This window comes from Nomascus leucogenys, chromosome 23, assembly GCF_006542625.1.
Source record: "Nomascus leucogenys isolate Asia chromosome 23, Asia_NLE_v1, whole genome shotgun sequence".
Taxonomy (NCBI): domain Eukaryota; kingdom Metazoa; phylum Chordata; class Mammalia; order Primates; family Hylobatidae; genus Nomascus; species Nomascus leucogenys.
In genome coordinates, this window is record NC_044403.1 from 28,987,876 (window position 1) to 29,008,071 (window position 20,196).

General features: G+C 45.8%; 1 protein-coding gene across 1 annotated transcript in view; it reads left to right on the forward strand.

The window, feature by feature from the left end:
• Positions 1–20,196, forward strand: part of CRACR2A (calcium release activated channel regulator 2A) — a 137,050-nt gene that overhangs the window by 74,563 nt on the left and 42,291 nt on the right. Inside the window, exons 7-8 of the mRNA XM_030804541.1 lie at positions 4,607–4,753; positions 18,544–18,634. Coding sequence (XP_030660401.1) covers positions 4,607–4,753; positions 18,544–18,634 — 238 coding nt within the window. The remainder of the gene's footprint in view (positions 1–4,606; positions 4,754–18,543; positions 18,635–20,196) is intronic.

The following is a 20,196-nucleotide window of genomic DNA, read 5'->3' on the forward strand; positions in this document are numbered from 1 at the left end:
CACATGGATCTAAGCCCTGACATTGAAGTAAAGTAAAATAAAATAGGTAAAATGTGGTGTTATAGCTAGTAGAAACCAAACGAGGGCCTGAAAAGCATGTAATACCTTCTGCCCCTTTAGCCTTTGCCTTTGGCCTTTTTGTTTTGGGGTCTCTAGGTCTTGGGTTAGGTGTGTGTTTCCTGCAGGGTGGGAATGCCCTACTGATTGCTGATGTTTCCTGAGCTTGGGAAGAGAAGGGGCTATGGTGGGAAATGATAAAGAGGAGGCAAGAGAGAAGAGGCCTATATATGATTTGCAGGCCGAAGCTCTGTGAATTTTTCAGCAAACAATTTGGTAGACTGTGGCAGAATTGGGAAAGGCTGGCCAAAGTGTGTTCCAGGCAAGAAAGGGATAGGCAAGTGCCTAGGGAAGATCCTGGTGGGAGCGCTACACAGGAAGTGGAACTCAAGACCGGCAACAGTAGCAGCTTTGCTGAAGGCCTAGAAGGGGCTGCAGCAGGTGTCGATCACAGAAGGTACAGCTGGGCAGGTGGAGGGGGCACAGGTGGGTGGGAAGTTCATTGGTCATACACCTGACCCAGCTTCTCCAAAGACAAGAGGCCAGAGCACAGAGACCATTCCTGGTGACAGTGTGACACCTCCTCCTGGAGAGGGGGGAAGGAGAAGGCAGTGCAGGTGAGCTGAGGCACTGTAATGGAAGGAAGGGGCCTCTCCGCCCAGCCCTCACTGCAGGGTAGCAGCCTTCCTGGCAGGGTTCTCAATTAGAGTCCACCAGATGTGACTCTGGGGACCTATAGTAAAGGCCAGTGCAGAACTGAGCCAAAATGAGATGTCCCGAAGAAGAGGAGGTTTTGTGGAGGTTTCAAGGGTGGTCGACCAGCCACTTCCATCCTCACTGAAGTGGGCTTAGGTTGCAGCAGGAGGGAAACATTCACGGCTGTGAGACCTCAGATAGGGAGATAGAAAAGGCTATGAAGATTTGAGGGCTCTTTAAAGATTTTGCTCACCAAAATGATTTGTGTGTTGTTCTGGAAGCAGTGAAATGGATTGATCAACCTCCCAGAATCCCTTCTAGCCTATACTCCCATGTCCTCCCAGGAGGGGTGGCCTCGGCGTGTTCTAGAAGTTCGAGACTGGACATCTGCTCTTTGACTTTTCTTGGTGGTCTGATTGGCTGAGTGATTTGACAGCTTAGTGAGCTTTGGCTTGTTTTTCATCAAAAGTTGAAAGACTTGTCCCTTTTCCAGAAATCTGGGGCAAGATGTTGTTGCCATGACTAAGTAGTTCAAAGTGTGTTGGAAGAGGAGCAGGTGGGTCTGCAAATCTCACTGGGGACTTTCGCTCAGTTGGCTCCAACAGGAACCTGGCAGGTGTGGACAGACAGACCTAGGCTGGCCAGGTGAACCTTGATTTTATAATGCATTTACTTCGTGGTGGCGTGTCTCAGTCCATTTGGTTTGCTGTAATACACTGCCATGGATGGGGTACTTTATAAATAACCAAAATTTATTTCTGGCAGTTCTGGAAGCTAGGAAGTTCAAGATCAAGGTGCCAGCAGATTTGCTGTCTGATTAGGTCACATTTCCTCATTCAAAAACAGTTGTCTTCTCACTGTGTCCTCACATGGCAGGAAGGATGAATGAGCTTCCTCTGGCCTCTTTTATAAGGGCACTAGTGCCATTCGTGAGAGCTCTGCCTTCATGATCTAATCACCTCTCAAAGTCCTCACCTTCTGATACCATCACATTAGGGTTAGGATTTAAACATAGGAATTTGTAGGAGATAGAAACATTCACACCACAGCAGGGAACAACCTTCCACAGGGATGGAAGGTCACCATGGTGTCTCTCTGAGACCCTCTTATCTCTGAACCCTTTGTCACATTTAAATTTTACCTATAGGATGAAATAAGACCCCCACAACATGCTGTGTGTGTGTTGTGGGGCTGGGAGGAATGGAACTCATTCTGAGAAACAGAGAGGCTCCTTACCTCCTCTTCTCCCATTTCCCAGATTCGCCCATGACATCCAGTACAGTGCAAGGTTTACAACAGATCATAATAAATACTTGTTGAGTTAATAAGGAAATGGGTGGGTGGATGGATGGATAGATGGATGGATGGATGGTCTAAATAAGTAGGTGGATGTTTGGATGGAATAGAAGAAAGAATTGGTGGAAGTGATGAAGCAAGGAAAGGAGGGAGAGAGGGATGATGTGTTAGAGATGACCGCAGGTGGGCCTATTTCTCAGTGGTCCTCTTCTCTGCTGGGTGCAGAGAGTAATGTCCATTCCCCAAGAGCATTGCTAGCATGGCACTATTGAATATCACTTCTGAATAAGGTTTCTAAAATATAATGCTTAATACACAAGCACAAAGGATTTTATTCCTTCTCCTGAGGGTTTCTGGTCAGAGCTATCCTCAGATCTTCTGTTTTTGGGTTTAATGGGAGACAAGTCACATTTATGTTTCTGTTTTTGTGGTTTTTGTCTTAAAGTGATTTATTAGAGAGGTACTCCCAGAAGAAACCAGTAAGGGATTTGGGGAAGTGGGACAGGGAAAGGAAGTAAAACAAATAATGGCGTAATTTCAGGAAGAGTCCTGGTTCTCCAGGGGTATTATTTACGTAGTCATAATAGTATAAACATTTATTTAATACCATATTTGGGAATTAGCATACAGAGTTTTAAAATAATACTAATTATAGAACACAGTGTCAATGGCACTAGTCCCATTCATGAGGGCTCTGCCTTTATGATCTAATCACCTCTCAAATCACCTACTGATGCCATCATGTCGGGGGTTAGGATTTAAACATATGAATTTGTAGGAGATACAAACATTCAGACCACAGCAGGGAATAACCTGCCGCAGGGATGGAAGGTCACCACCCATTTCTCAGTGGGCCGCTTCTCTGCAGGGTGCAGAGAGTAATGTCTATGCCACAGGGGCATTGCTAGCATGGCACTATCAAATATCACTTCCGAAGAAAATTTCTAAAATATAAGGCTTGTTATACAAGCACAGATAATTTTATTCTTTATCCTGAGGATTCCTGGGGAGCCAACAGGAATCTGTTGGTGACAGATTGTCAAGGTGCAGGTGGCTGTAATGGACAAGCGAATTTTGGAAAGAGCTCAAGAGAAGTATAGGCATACAGATAACTTTATCCTCATAAAACGAGGGTCATAAGCAATTTTCCATAATTAGGTTAAATTAATTGAATGTGAAATATACATTACATAAAGTCTGAAAGTTTAACAGAGTAAAAAATCAAAATCTAATTATATTGAAAGGATGGAAGGAGGTGAAGGACTTATATTTTCAATAGCTGGAAACTTGAGAGATTAAGACACAGAGTGAATATTTAAGTAACAAAAGACTTAGAGAAGACAATGAACTGAGCTAGTTATTACATCTTGTTATATAGATGTGAAAAAGTGTTGGAAAATACATATATTCCCATTAACTTAAAAAATCAAAAGCCTGATTGGGGGATGAGATTTATATTTATTCTCTACTTTGCTAGAATAAAGTTGAATCGATAATTTATAATAAACTAGCCTGTGAAATTTCACTTGAACTCTACTGTTCATTGTTATATAACTTTCAAACTTGATGCTATAACACTCTATTGCCTGCTAGCTGTGAGAAATTATTAACTTTTATTGAATTAAAACCTACCCTCTTTCAGATTTACGTTTAACTTAGCTTGATCATTGGCCACAGATTTTTTAGTTTCTCCAGAAAGGGAGAACAGGGTCTACCATGTGTCTCCTCCTCATTCCCTCCCTGGGTGTCAGCCTGAGCCCCTGTATCTCTCTCACTGAGCTGTGTACACATGTGCCTCTGTGCCTTTGTCTATTGGCCTCCGGGTCTCCTAAGTCTCTCTCGCCTTGTCTTTCTGTGTGCGCACATCTTTCAGACTTGCTCCTTCCCTTCTTTTTGCCTGTCAGTCATCCCTAGTGCCACCAGGCCACAGTGGGGTGCTGCATATTCTCTTCCCTTCCTGCAGTGACAATTGCTTTCTGCCATCCAGCACACGGCACGTCTTTACCTCTCAGCAGTGAGGACCGTCCTTCCTGGGGGCAACAAGGTCTCTCCTTGAGCTCCATAGTGTGTGTCCTTACACACACTGGGCTCCTGTCCTCCTGTCTTCTTCCTGGCACTTGGAGATGCACCTGAGCACGTTGCTGTGCACGCTCAGCTCCATGAGCCTGTCGTGAAGGCCGCGGGAGAACAGAAGCAGCAGAGCGAGGTGGGGAAGGAGGCCAACACCAGAGTCAGACAGCCCTGAGCTGGACCCCTGACTCCATCAGTTACTGCTGGGTGATCTTAGACAGCATACTCCACCTCTCTTCACCTGCTTCCTCATCTGTAAATGGGGTGATTGCAGCTCCTGCCTTGTAGGGTTATTGTGAGGACAAAATGAGCTGATATCCTTGAAGCTCCTCGCATGCAGCATGCATTCGGTCCACGTTAGCCACTGTCATCTTTATAATGATTCTGACGGTACTGTTTCTGGCTGTCAGTTTCCTATCTGGGAACCTCTGTATTTCCCATGAAGCCTCATTTCCACACTTCCACATGAGCGTCCCTTCTCTTGCAGTGAAAGTGATGTCAAGCAGCTCTGGCTGCAGCTGAAGAAGGATGAACCTCATTTACTATCCAACTTTGAAGATTTCCTGACCAGAATCTTCTCCCAGCTCCAAGAAGCCCATGAGGAGAAGAATGAACTGGAGTTTGCCCTCAAAAGGTGGGTACCCCAGTGTCAGCTGCTTTCTGTAACTATGTGTGAAAAAGAGAGACACACAGTGCACTTTCACTTAGATCTTCTGCCAAAACATTGTGTGATGCCTCCTTATCGCTGTCTGCCAAAGTGGGGACCAGGCCCTGTGTCTGTCACGATATATGTATTTTTAAGCTCTCCATCACCTTTATAAGTTATATGGTAGGCACTGTTCTAAATATTTTTTATACACTAGCTTATTTAGTTCTCACCACAACCCTTTGAAGCAGGGACTGGTTATCATTTTGCACATTTATTATCTGCACATTTTGCAGGTGGAGGGTTGGAAACCCAGAAAGGTTAAGTAGTACGCCCCAGAAGGCACAGCTTGTAAACAGTAGAGCCAGGACTCGGAGTGAGCTAGCCAGGTGCCTGTGACCAGAAGGAAAATCACTCTGCTTGCCTCCAGGCAGTAAGACCGCAGCATACTGGGCCATCCCCCAGGGCCAGATCAGCCCACTTCGCAGAGGTGGCGTGTTTGGTAAGGTGGACCTATAGCTCTGCTGAATGTCCCTCCTCCTGGCCGCTCTCTCCCATCACGGCCTCATGTCTCTTCGTCTGCCCTATTTCCTCCAAGACCTCTCCAGGAGACAGGACCAGGCAAGTTAAACAACATCTGAAGAAGCTGCTGAAGAACTGAACCAGAGTCAGAACAGGCAGGTATATCACAAAACTGGGGCGAGCCTGCTAGACACCAGTCCCTTCATGAGAATTAATGCATGGTTATGGTCACTGTGCTGTTCATAGTCCTTTAACATACATTTACAGCCATGAGGTTGCATTTTGTGAACATGGACTTAGATGTGGTATGACTAGGGATGGTTCATAACCCAGAAGGTGAGGCCAAAACACAGGGCTGGGTTTGAGTAGAGCTTGGAAGCGTACAGAGGAGGCCCTGCCCCATGCTTCCGCCATGAAATCTTGTACACACCCAGAGATTTGCTCATATTCTGTAGGAATCCTCAACGATCCCATGGCCATGCAGTTCCACAGACCACCTGCTCCTCTATTCAGATACTTCCAGCAAAGCCTGGAAGGCAGTTTAGAGTCTGTGCTGAAATAGTCTTAGAGCAAACATGCAGCCTCTAATTGAACAAGAAGAGATCACCATGTGTCTTGCTGTGCAGATCATCTATTTACACGTTCTTCTGAGTCCCGGCTCCTTTTCATCTTGTGTCTCCCTGACCTCAACTCTAAAAATAACTCGTTGAGGTCCATTGGGTATACGCAGATCTGGGGAGAAAGGACTTTTAGGACTCTGCATTATGAGGAAGCTGAGGCCAAGTATCACTGGAGGAGACATAGTTTGGCTGGAGGACTGTTAAGAACATTCTGGGGAGAGGCTCCCAAAGCTCAGAGAAGGGAAGGATTAAAAGGTATATTTTTATGTAGCCATTACCTAATTAGGAATCAGACAGAACTGAGTTTGATTCTTGAGTCTGCCATTTACTAGCTATGCAACTTAGGACAAGTTACCTAACCTCTCTAAGTCTCAGCTTCCTTATCCGTAAGATAGGGATAATATCCATCTCACAGAGTTTTCAGTATTAAATGAGATAATGCATGTAAGTATTTGGAACAGTGCTGGCACATAAGTATTCAATGAATGTCAAAATAATAATTATTAGTATTTTAAGTAAGTATCTTTGTTAGTCTTAGAGGATTTGTCTGGCTGAAGTGGAGAGTTTGAGCCTCAATATAATCAGAGGCTAAGTTTAAGGATCCCTGTATCCTTCCAGACAACAGTGTAGAGACTTGCTGTTGAAAGTGTAGTCCATGGACCAGCAACATTGGCGTCACCTGGAAACGTCTTAGGAATGCAGAGTATCAGGCCTTGCCCCCAGCCCCACTGAATCTGCATTTTAACAGGGTGTCCAGGTGCTTAGCATGTAACTTTGGGAAGTGGGAGCCTGGGAATCAGGAGTTTCTGGGTTTGAGTCATGTATGGTTTTGCAACCAGCTAGCTCTGTGACTCTGCTCAAATTTCTTGGTTTCTCTTGAACCTTGGTTTTCCTATCTGTAAAATGAGGAGGCTAGATTACTTGCTGACCCCACTTCACCCTTTCTCCCCTCTGACCCCAGCACTGATCACCTGGAGGAGCCACAGCAAAAGTTAAGTGGCCTCTCCCAGAGAGGAAGGCATTCTTCTGTTCTCTAAGGAAATAATTGCAGTCTGAAACAGTGGGCAATTACCCAGCCTTAGCCTGACATCTCATCTGCACGACCTCCTCTGCTGGCCTGCATTTCTGCAGGAAGAAACAAGTACCCTGACTTGCTGGAGAGCTGCTTAGCCCTGGCGTCCATCTTTAAGGGCCTGTATTAGTGGTTTGTCCTCGTTTAGTAATTGTGCTCGAAACGTCGTTGAGATAAAAGTCAAGCCACTCTTGGCTGCATGTGCAAAACCAGCTCAGCCAAAGGTTCTAGCCTTTCCATGCCCATCCTCAGTCAGTATCCCCGCCAGCCATGCCTGCTCTGGGGTCAGCTGATCAAGGCCCACTCCCTGCTAAGGAACTGTGTTGGGATTGGGGGACTCACTGAACTCTTTGGCCAGTACCATTCCAGAGGTATTCTCCGGATGCAGAACCAGATAACTGCAGACTGTATCGAGCAGGGCACTGAAATAGGAGGCGGGAAGGACTGGAGCTCTTGCCCGGCCACTGGCACTTACCAGCTGTGTAACCTCAGGCAACTTGCATTACCTCTCTGTGCATCAGTTTGCTTATTGGCAACATGTGATGTTTTCTACTAGAGCTTCTTTTAGTCTCTTCTATTTTTTAAAGAAAGGTGGGTCACACCTTGCTGGTGGACCTGTGTATAAGGCACTTGCAACTCAGACATCAAACAAGAGACTGGAAATCCCAATAGGGTATAGGATATGAAAATGGGATTCTTTGCAAATGACTCAGGGTGAGGTTAAGCGATTCTGAGACATCTAGAAAGTGAGTTTGGAGGTGTGAGGTTGTTTGTGGGAGGGACATTTTCAGGTTTTAGAGAGGAAGTGGGAGGAATCTCTTGGGGATGGCCTGATTTGGGAGGGAGCCCAGAGGAATCCCAAGAAGAGCAGGTTCTGGTGAGCTGTGAGAATATCTCCCAGACACCTCCACACACTCATTTTTCATTGTAGTGGATGACATTTCAATGAGTGCCTATCCCAGAAGCTGGGGATGACAGCTCAGGTCACGACTGCTGCATGTCCACCCCAGGCCAGGCACCAGGGGGAACACAGTCTGTGTGTTAACCTGTAGGTAGCGTCGAACCAGCACTCCCTCCATGCCAGGCTCTGAGTTAAGCAAAGGGAACATAGAGTCCCTCTCCTTGAGGAGTTCGTGATCACACCAAGGAGACAGTGCTTAGAAGCATGGAAATTCTGCACAAGACGGACCAGAAAATCCCCCTGCAGATGAAACATTAGACAGCGTTGCCATGGGCAGCACAGCCTCTACTTTTTCTCCTTGTGCAGACCACACACCTTTCTCCCACAGGGCCAGAGAAAATGAGGCTGACCTCTGGGGGAGTCTGGCCTTACTCAGGTTAGGCAGGACACACGCTCCCTGTCCCCAGCCTCCCAGACCGGGCCGTAATCCCCCAGGTCGCACTGTGGCTGTGAGTGGAAAAGGCCCACCCCAGCTTCCTCCTCACATTTACCCCACTTCCTGGGAGGGAGGAAGTGGCAACTGAGGCGGCTGAGTGCTGGGCAAGCCCTCGATAGCTGAGGCCAGGAGAACCTCTCAGAGTGTCCTGGAGCATTGCTAGAAACAACCCAGAGTCCTCCTCACTCACGGCCGTGAATTTTTTTTAACCTGCATATCAGAAATAGGAGCAGGAAAAGAGTCTGGGAGCATTCAGTCTCCCATACCGTTGTCCTTCTGCACAGAGGTTGAAGAAATTTCGGATTCGAGCCCCGTCTGGGCCTCTGCTTCTCTCCAAGGAAGGGAGGTGAGACTTCCACTGAGCGAGTCTCTTCTGCATTCACAGTGCAGATGTGCGGAGGTCTTCACGCTTTAGCATGAGGGATATAGTGTAGACATTGGGGAGAACTTAGAATTGGGAATCTTTTTGCCATGGAAAGCATCCCCTGCATTTACCTTTTTCTGGAACAAAAGCTTGAGATCTCCAGGGGACGCAGAGCAGTGCTGTCTAGAGGCAGCAGTAGATCCAGACTTTTCACCAGAACCACTTTTGGATGCCAGAGGTCTCACCCCAGCGGGGTCCAGTTCACGTGTCTGAGGTGGGGGCTTAACGTCTGTATTTGTAATGTATGGGGGCAAGGATAAATCAGGCAGTATCTGAGTGGGGTGCTTTGAGCTCTGAAGGAAAGTGCTTTCTAGATCAAAGGCCAGCCGCAGGCTGTGCTCTGGGAGGGCTCCAGCTCAATCCTCTGCAGCTCTGTAGCCTGGGAATACCAGCGAGCTGCCTGTTTGGCATCACGGGTTGTTGCCTGTTTGGCATCAGCCTTGACAAGCTTAGCAGCAGTCCCCATGCCCTCTTTGGAATCAGCTCCTCATCTGCACAGTGTTCCCTGGTCCATCTGAATCAGACCTCAGGCAGTTTCTTAGGAGCTCACAGGCCCTTAAGCTGCAGCCCCTACCAGCTGCTATCCAGCCACTTCCTGTCCACAGTGATTCCCTGGGCTCCGGGAAGGTGTCCAGACCAGGAGGGAGTGCACCTTACAGACTGACAGGCAGCCCCAGCTATGATGGCCTGCACCCCCACGCAAGCCTAAGGATCGGCAGCCTGTGTTGTGGAGCCTCGAGGACAAGGAAACTGTCCCCAAAGCTTTTCAGGGAAGAGATGTCATCACATCACTGGCCCTGCCTCCAGATAGGGCAGCAAATAAAGCCCTATAAGCAAATAAATTCCTGGCAGGTGGCCCTTACATTCCACAGTTCTCAGTGACCTTGGGGAAGGCCTCAGCTGCGTAGTTCTCGAGTGGTAGGTTGCTTAGATTTACCAGAGAATTTTTAAATTAAAAGGTAGTTCCCCCTCCCCTAGAGTCTAAATCGGTACGTCTCAGGGAAGGGGCCCAGGAACGTGCACCGTAACACACATCCCAGGCGGTTCTGATACAGGCAGGCTATAGCCACACTTTGAGAAATGCTGCTTTGGCCAGTTCTTCCAGAATCAGTCAGCCAGCAAAAGGCATATCCTGTGGTGCCCTTCCAATCTGGAATGCTAGTCCTATTCTTAGGGTGAGGTTCTCGGCGAGGACTCTAGGTGACAAGGTTGTGACTTAATCGAATGCATGTCTTCTGTGGGTATATTATTATGTTGAGCATATTGTTAACATTGCCCTGAGAGCAAATTGAAAAGTGAGGACTGTTTATGCTCTGTGTACACCATGGGCATGATTTGTAAACCTGACTAATACAAAATGGTTTGCTTTATAGAATAGGATAAAGCTGCAAAGTTGGTTTATACAGGCAGCAGAATCTAATTTGGAAGAAACCATCCGTCTTGAAAATCCAATCGGCAATTTCACAGCCTTTGCAGAATTTTCTACAAACTCTTATGTTTTCCTTTCATTCAGCTCTACTCTAATCATGCATGTATGTGTGTGCACGTGCATGCGCCCACGTGTGTGTGAGAGAGATGGAGATGGAGAGAGACAGAGATAAGTAGATAATTACAGAGACTGAGAGAGACTGATTTCAGGGGGACAAAACTCTAAACAGCATTTTTCTAGTGAGAGCTTCTTAGCTGTCAGAGGACTGCAGCTGCCTGAAGACGGTGGCAGAGGGCAGTGGGGAATCTAAAACCCTGTTTATCATTCCCATCCCAAGCACAAAACTGGCTGAGGCTGAATTTGCTTCCATGTTCTTATCTTGCAAAGAGCAGACTTCTTAGGACTTCTGCAGTTGAGGGTCTTCATTCTGTGATCAGCACGTTGGGGCGGGGGGTGGGAGGGAATGTGGGTAACATGGGGGAATGGGAGTCAAGTCCCTCCCATAATCTTGCCTCTCTTTGGCCATGGCAGTGCGGACTGTTGGCCCCATACCTTGCTCCAGTTCGTGCTCACTCCCCAGTTGACAGATTCCAGGTGTAATTTAGAAGACTGACAGTTCTAAATGCAAATGTATGGAGTTATCTGTTTTACAACCTAGGCTGCTGGGCCAGACATTGTAGTGATGTGAATGGAACCATGGGACCCGGGTCAAGGCCTGGGTTCTGCCTGCTACTCTGACCCTTGGAAATTTGGTTACTTCACTGTTTTGATCCTCATTTTCTTCACTTGAAAAACAAAGGCATAGGGAATACATGAGCTTTATAAGCCTTCATTCTGTGATGGGGAGGAGGGATTCTCCTTCTCTTTGCATCTAACTTTGCAAACCAGGAGACATAATTGATCAAACCACAGCTCCAAAGACACATGCAATCAGAATGACAATTCTCCAAGGCCAGTGGCCATTTCTGAAACTCTGCCTTGAGTTCAAGCTCCTGAAATGTAACTAAATTGTAGAGAAATGCCATTCCCTCTCTCCAAGGCCAAGCCTACACTTCATTTACAAAAGGCAGAAGCTACATTTTTCTTGGAATGATTTCAGCACGCCCTTGCCTACAACCTAGGCAGGGGAATGGAAGACTTTCTAAGACCCCCTGAAATCCCAACAGATTTTATTTAAAAGGGAGGACAAAGGAGAGGAAAAGCAGGAAAAAAATCGTTTTTGCAGTATTCTACAGCAGGAAGGCCTTGGCCTGTGTGCCGTTAGCTGGAGCTCCAGTGACGTTGAGTATCAATGCTTCGCTCCGGCGTAGCGCATTAACTCGCCGTGTGCAAAGCACTTTGTGAAGGTTAATTAATTTTCACAGTTCCTGTGGGAGGCTGGCAGGATAAGTTAATGCTAACTACATCTCACCTTCTAGTTCCCTGAAAATTATCTGTAAAGGCCTCTCAGAAGCTACGCTTTGTATTTACATTAGAATAATGAATTCTTCACCCCTATATCCTTCTTTCATATCCCATCCTCCTCCCATCCTCAGCTCCCCAGTAACCCAGCACCAGACATACACATGAGCACGTGTGCACGCACACACACACACGCACACATGCACACACACGCACACATGCACACACACACATGCACACACGCGCACACACACACGCGCACACACGCGCGCACACACACACACAGCCATCCTTTAGAGAAGGACATTTGCCAGAACCAGATATCTTGGGTGAAGATGTTTAATCCCCTGAGCTGGACCTGGATTTTCATCTGGGGTTTCAGTAGGACTCATTCTTTCCAATCCATCGCTGCCCTTATGGCATCCTCAGTATCTCACTGGTACTCTCTCCCCTCTGCTGTTGAAAATCTCCCTCTTCTGAACTCACTTCTTCTTAGCTTTTCCCCTGAGAAGTCCCCCATCCTCCCCACCACCAGAGCAGGTAGCTTCCTTCACTTCCCCCTAGCAGGGCTCTGAGGTCACAGGATGACCGTCAGCCAGAACCTAGGAGGGTTCTTTTGGGTCTGCCTCACGGTGCATGGCTTCGTCTGTCTGTTCCTTTCCTCCCTGCCACTATAGCACTGGGCTCAATATTCTTAGATGCTAAATTACACAGTATAACTTCAGTCAAAAATATTTTGCCCAGAGTCACACTGTAAGAAGGGCTTAATCAACAATTTTCAATGTTGGTGGGATGTATGGACTTCTCTTTTCACATTTAGTCTTCTCTATTGAGCCTCCTCAGGTTTTATCCACCCCTATGTCTTCTGTCCCCAACCCCTTCACCATTCCTGCACACATTTCTTCACACCACATACAACAAGCTGCCACTTGATCCTCCACACCCCAGTTTCTACTTGACCCTTGGCTGACATCTGAAGGAGCTATAAAGCAGTGGCTCTCAGAATGTGGTCCTTGGCCTCTGGAGAATCAGAAAACTTATTTAATTAGAATTTATTAAATGCATCTTATTGTGCTAGACACTTCCACATGCATTATCTTTCTTAATCTTCACAACTTCTATCTAAAGTAGGTATTACCAACTGATTTTTCAGATACAGAACACTTCAGGCTTACTGAGGGAATGTGGCTTATCCAAGGCTAGAAAGTTTGTAAATGTCAGAACAAAGACTTGAACCCAGACCGTCTGCTTCTGGATCTAATGAACTTTGAGGCAACCATACCCGTGTCAGCAAAGGGTCTATGACCTAGACTACCCTGAAACATGCCAGAAGAACTACCCAGCTATCATGGGGAAAGAAAAGGACGGGGAGGATAAATGTTAGTGCTCATGACTGTTGTTAACGCTGGCTCCTCCACATCTTTGTCCTTCTGTTCCACTAAGAACTCAAGTCTCTTGCCCTCACTCCTCTTTCATGTACCTCGTCTTCGTCTCTCCTGCATTATGTAACTAAAAATGATTAGGGTCAGATAGTAGAAAATGGAATAATTAAATAGATACCTCTTGAGTTCTGGGAGCTGGGTGAAGAAGTGTTTGTTTTTTTTTTTGTTTGTTTGGGACAGAGTCTCACTCTGTCACCCAGGTTGGAGTGCAGTGGCGGGATCTTGGCACACTGCAACCTCCACCTTCTGGGCTCAAGTGATTCCCCTGCTTCAGCCTCCTGAGTAGCTGGGGCTACAGGCATATACCACCACACCTGGCTACTTTTTGTATTTTTAGCAGAGAGGGGATTTTGCCATGGTGGTCAGGGTGGTTTTGAACTCCTGACCTCAGGTGATCTGCCCACCTTGGCCTCCCAAAGTGCTGGGATTACAAGCGTGAGCCACTGTGCCCGGCCAGAAGGAGTGTTTTGAAAATGGCTAAGAGAAGATAGGTTGAATAGCTATGCCTACATGTCACTAATTAACAGCTCAGAGATCTCTGCTATAGGTTGTCATCCTCATTTTGTCTAATATTTTTCCAATGGCATGAGTAAAGGAAGATAAAAGGAGAATGTTTTGAAGTAATAAAAAAAGTTCCATCCATAAAGAAGACCCAACATATATTAAGCTTTATGCACCAAACAATGAAACAGCAAGATACGTAAGGCAGAAGCTTTTAGAAAAAATAAAGAAACCTTAATTTAAAAAAAAAAGATTTTAGAAGACTTTAACAAATTTGCTTCAGATTTGGCATATTGGTCAGGCAAAAGTACATGAAGGATATAAAGTATTTGAAACCATCAATGAACACACTTTAGAGATGAATATAGAATTGTGTGCCTTACAAATAGAATATATACCCCTCTCACAGAAGTTGTGCAAAAATTGATCATGTTTGTGGCTACAGAGGAATGATAACCAATAGATTCCAAAACCATTTCTTACTCTAATATAATAAAACTAGAAACCAATAGTTTGTACCTTTTAATAAACTGTCTTTTAAATAACTCTCAGATACATTAAATTATAAAACCAACATTATAGATTATTTAGCCTACATCCTGACTGAAGATTTAAAATGTCAACAAAACTTGGAAGGTCATTGCATACACTAGATGACCAGTTGAGACCTATTAGCATAGTGACAGGCTGGAAAGATGGACTAGAACTAGCAAACACAAAATCTAACAGAATTACATTTGAGCTGTTGCTCTGTGTTCAAAACGCCAATGGCAGAAGCACAAAGTGGAGGAGATATGATTCAGTAGTACCATCTTTAAAACAAAAATGATCACACAGACATAAGATTTAGAGATTTTAGTTAACAAATGAGTTCAGCATACATCAACTGCAATGTGGCTGCCAAGAAAAGTTAATGAGGTTTTAGGCTGTATGAATAGATATGCAGCATCTAGAACAAGAGAAGCAATAGTCAGCTCTAATCTGCACAAATCAGACTCATACACTGGGCATTCAGTTTGGCACTCCCATGGCTTGAGAAAGATCATTACAGCCCATTTGAAGAAGCATGAAGGGAATTGTAAAGGGGTTTGTAAAAAAATCCACGTGAGACACAGTTGGAGGAAGTGGAGAGGCTTGACCTGAACCCAAGGCAACTCCTTGAAGTCTTGATACCGTTCTGAAATACATGAAAGGCTTTTATGCAGAAGAAGGATAAGGTCATGGAAAGACAGATTTCTGTGAGCCAGAATATCCCAAAGATGAAATAACTACTTAGAGAAACAGCAAGTTCCCTGTCACTGGGGGTATTCTAACCTAGTCTGGGTAAGTACTTGACGTGGTATTGTCGCAAGAATTTTAACACTGGAAAAACAGGTAGTTAGATCAGACAAACCTTCCAACTCTGAAGTTCTTTAACTCCCATGGTATCTAGTATTCCCTCGAAATGGTCCATGAGCTTCTGAGTTTGGTACCCAAAATTGTAAATTGAGTTTTTACAGGTTTTTGGCATTAATATTTTGAGTTCAGGCCCTGTGGGTGACATAAATGCCTGCATGTTTATAACCTAATTGAGACAACATGAACCCAAATGAAACAGTTGTTCAGGACTATTTAAGATTAATTGTTGAATGATCAAATGAAGACATATGCTGTCATCAGAGTTCAGAGAAGGGGCCATGAGGGTTGGAATAGATGGCGAAATCTTCACAGAGAAGAATTCAAAGTCTGTTTATCTGCATTAGGTAATAGAAGTGGTTTTAGAAATTGTGGCAACAAGGATGTGTATGATAAGCAAACATGATGAGTTGTCTCTTTACCCTGATGGCAGAATATGGCGAGCCTTGCTGAATGTGACTCATCATATGTGCACATCTTTTTAGTGTCTCTTGCCGCCACTGCCCGCGCAGCCACTGCAGGGCTCCTGCAGACACAGGCTCCTGGCTCTGCAGCTCCTCCTCACACACAGCCTGGGTCTCTAATGCATTGGTCTGACAGGCACTTTTATTGACTGAGCTATTTCTTCTTCATCTTGCCAATTGCATCAGCCTTTCCAAACCCAGCAGATCTTTTATGCTTGAAAACAAGACTCTCTTCCTCTTGGGGAGCACTGCCCTTTGCCCTCCACAGTCCATGATTAAGATGACAACAGTAAATAATCCCTTACGTTTACTGAGGGCTCTGTGGTTCTGACACTTTTCACATCCACTCTCGTTTGTTCTTTATGACAATGTAGGGAGGAACATAGGGCAGGTACCACCCCAGGATGTGAGGAGGTCAGGGCACTTACCCAAGGTCACACTGGGGAAAGGAGCTGGTTCTGGGATCAGAATGCAAGTCTTCTCATCCCTGTGCTGGTTTAGTGACATGACTGGTATGCACAGCACCTTAGTCTTCCCCATTCCTGGGATTAGTGTGTTCTAACCCAGGCCTGTCATAATCATTCAAGCCTGGAGAGTCTCACAGCAGACCAGCTTTCCAAAAGCTTGGTTCCATATATGAGTCTGGTTGGGCCCGGGGTCTGTGATGCCCACCTGGAATCCTAGGGCTTCTTTGTGGTAGACGTAGCCCTTGTGAGTGAGGGCTAGGAGGAGGCACTCTTCAAACCCTGTATCTATCTTCCTGCCAGTTATTTTTTAGTGGTTTGTAAAATAACTTAATTCACATATCAGCAAGCTGGTATGTGAGCATGAAAAACTTAGAGTGTGTTAATTTAATCAAAACGTAGATCAAAGTTAATATAGCACATTTAATTATATTATAGAATTAATGCCCTGCATGGTTATTAGAAATAAATGGTAAGCAGTTTATATGAATAACTTTATATGAATTGCTTTAGCAGAGCCAAATCAATGTTTAAGTTTCTCTCATCTTACTTTATTAGTTTTACAGTATTTATATAGCTGGAATCTCTGTCTAAAGTTTTCCTTGATATCATTTACCATCTAGCATCTGAGTTTCTTCAAACACAGGAAGGTAATTCCAGGGACCAAGAGAAAACATCTTGCTTTCTGCAAGTTCCTTCAAACTGTATCTGCTTCTGTCACTGAAGTATCAGGGTCAATAGCATGAGACTTTTTCCTTACTTTCCCTCCAAGATTTTATTTTAATTCTTATGAGTTAGCTCAGAGCAAAAGTAACAATCCCAAACATCGGTCGTTTAAAAAGAAGAGGTTTCTTATTCTTAGCCAAAAAGAGTAAGAGATGCAGGACGTATCCATAAAGACAAGGTCCTGGCTTGTGGAGGTCTGGGAGGACTGTCTTCTCTTGCTGAGCCCACCCTGAGCCATTATTGTACAGTCACTCAAAATCAAGTTTCTGGTCTTGGGGGTGCAGCCGAGCAAGGGAACTCCAAGGCTGTGCTCTGTGATGAATGTCCCTGACCATGGAGTCTCACATACTGTTCCTTTGTCTGGGTCGGATTTGTGGTTTCTGTAAAGCTGGAAGGATGCCAATCAAACTGACTCCTGTTCATTGTTCACCTGTGCACATGGTGAAAATGCTCTCCCAACAGCTGGCAGGTGAGAAAGGGACAGAAATTGGGCTGTGGCAAAGTCTTGGACAGCAGAGAAGGTCTGGTCCTGGATTGGAGGCCCAAGTGGACATGGGAGGTAGGGGTTAAAATGATGGAGGGCTCAGGGGAATAAATATATTCCCATCCTTTATGTTCAGTTCAGAAATCTTCCTAGTACCTCTTAAAACTGAGAACCAGGGCTGTTTCCTCAATTATTGAAGTCTCTTAAATGGCACGGTGGGCTTGCCATCATTTAAGTTTAGAATGGCAGGGGCCAAAATTTGTGTGTGTGTGTGTGTGTGTGTGTGTTGCATGTTCAGAACAGGCCTTGAGAGCCACATTAGCCTGTTCACAGAGCCTAGAGTTTCCTTAACAGGATGGGGAGAGGATAGGGAGTAGGGGCCACAGAGAGGGTCTTTCACTGCATGGTCAGCAAAAAAGGTATGAAAATGCAACTACCTGGGAATGTTAATAATTCAGTGTGGTAACTCCCAGTTTCAGTTCCAATGCTAATACCAGATCTTTCCTGTTTGAATTTGGAGGGGCATTGAAGTTGGATGTATCATGGGGAGAGGGGGGAAACAGAAAAGGGTCATCCCTGGGGATGACCTACAAACCTTGTCCCCATGGCTGTGTGTTTGTCTTCATCTCTCTATAGGAGCACAATGCCTAGGTACTCACTTTCTGAGTGGGGAGAGGAAAGAGTGGGGAGAGGATGCTGAGGAGAGTGGGGATGAGGACATCTCATTGTCATCGCCATCCTCCAACCAGCCTCGCCTGTCTCACACTGTCTGCCTGTGCCCTGGAGCCTGAGATGGCACGGGCACTAGACAGTGTGCCTTTTGCTTTGTGGTGGGGGGTGTGGTAGCTCTTGTTGTCATCATCATGGAATCTCTTGAGAATCTCATGAGAAACATGGATCAAACAAACTCAAGCATACAGGGAGAGTCTCCTGAGAGTGCAGGGTCAGAGGGTCCTGATGTGGACAGGCGGAGCGAAAGCATGCAAACAGGGACAAGAGAAACCAGGAAACGGAACAGGAAAGAAACCCACACGATGCAACTTCATGTAGTCCATGAGCGTGGGGATCAGTGGGAACAGGGATGATATGTCTGGCAGAGGCCTGTGGGCTTGTGTTGAAATAAAATAAAATAAAGGGAGATGGTCCAGGGAAGCTTCGCCGAGGAGCATAGGGATCATCTAGGAGTGATGGCTGGGGGACGGGAGGAGGAGAGGCCACATGAAACCTACCAGTTGCAGGGGCAGGTCCCGCAAGGCCTCTGTGGTCTGCATCCCTTGTCGGGTTAGCTGATCCTGAGGGACTGCTCGTTAGCCTTGACCTATGCTGTCACCCCCAGACCCACAGCTCCAGAGTGGGGGACTGGTGTCTGAGCTCCAGGAGCTACCACTGTGGAATGGGGGAACCTCAACGCAGACTCTCCTTTTGCCACCTCTGTAGGAAAATTGCTGCTTATGATGAAGAAATCCAGCATCTCTATGAGGAGATGGAACAACAAATCAAAAGTGAGAAGGAGCAGTTTCTCCTGAAGGTAAGTGTGCGCTCTCCAGGCATGGCTCTGAAGCCAGCTTGACATATCTGCTCTGTCTTCCCCAAGTTTAAGATTTTGGTGCCCCCGTCCATGCACTATTGATTCCCTCTTTCTCTGCTGTATTTTTTTTTCAAGGCATTTATCACCTTCACAGAGGACATGTAATATCCTTTTTTATCTTTATTGAGTGTCTATCTCCTGCTGCTAGCCTATAAGTTGCAAAAGAGCAGAGATTTTATCTTTTATTAACTAAGGTATCCTCAGCACGTAGACAGTGCCTGGAACATACTAGGTGCTCAACAAGTATTTGTTAAATGAATGAATGAATGAATGAATGAACAAGTGAATGAGTGAATGAATGAAAGGATGGAGGTTCATGCTTTCCCTGTTAAATGTGATCTGACATTGACTTCCTAGATTTATATGGCAAATGCACCTAAATGCACCAGCCCAGTTCACCCTGTGCCCAGCAGCTCCCCTAAGTGGACAAGCATTAGAGCCTGTGCTACCCATCCTTTACCCTTAGACACGTGGAAAATTTAATAGCCAAGAAAAAACAAATCCCACCTTCCACAGATACCATGGAGGAAGTGGTAACTCCCTTCCCTCTTCCTGGTCTGACCCTTATCAGCCCCTTCCCAAGCCCTGCCATTTGTCTCAAGAGGTCAGGATTGGCGAAATCCTCTTCTTTGCCAAGGTAAGCAGGATCCTTCTGGAAACATGTTCATAAAACTAAATTTAAAAAAAGCTTCAGAGAACTCTCTAGTACCCATTTTTGGACTATCTACTTGGTGGGTCCTCAGGAGAAAAGGCTTTGATCTTAGACGGCAGCCTCCCTTGCCGCTCAGCACTAAGCCTAGCTATTATCACAACCCCTTCTCTTGAACCAGTTTTAAGTTTTATGCTGCCTCAGATTATCGACACTACTGCTCTATGTATTATCACAGATGTCCTTCAAACTGAAAGGGAATCGGAATGCTTTTCAAGAAAATCTGGTCACGTCCTGCAATGAGCGCCCTCTGGAGGCTTGTCAGTCTTTCCAGGCCTCCTCCCTCTTGTAGAGCCTGAAAGCATTCTGGTCGCTCTCGCCCCTCTACCTTGTTGACAGCAGACAGAACTCACACCCTTCTCACCAGCAGACCCCAGAATAGTTTCTGAGAACAGCAGCTCCCCACCCCACGTCCCCGCCATCGGACAGCCACCCCCTTTATCCAAAATGACATCCTGCACGGAGAGGCTGAGCTACATGGGGCATCTTGTCCCCTCTGCCTGGGCCATGACTACAGGTCAGAGGTCCTAGCTAAAGGAAAAGACATGATTTCAGAAGTAAATGCTGTGTCAGGGCATGGGGGATGGGTGAGGGCAGAGGTCAAAGGAAAAAAATTCAAGGACAAGTTTGCATCACTGCAGGTGATCCAGCCTCCCTGTCCCCTTCTGCTCTCTCCTTCTCCATTCTTGACACCAAATGCCTTTAAAGCTCAGTGCTTAGATTTATGCCTTCTACGTGAACATGGAAACTGCTCAGATGTTTTTGTAGCACTATTAAGCCATTAGATACAAAG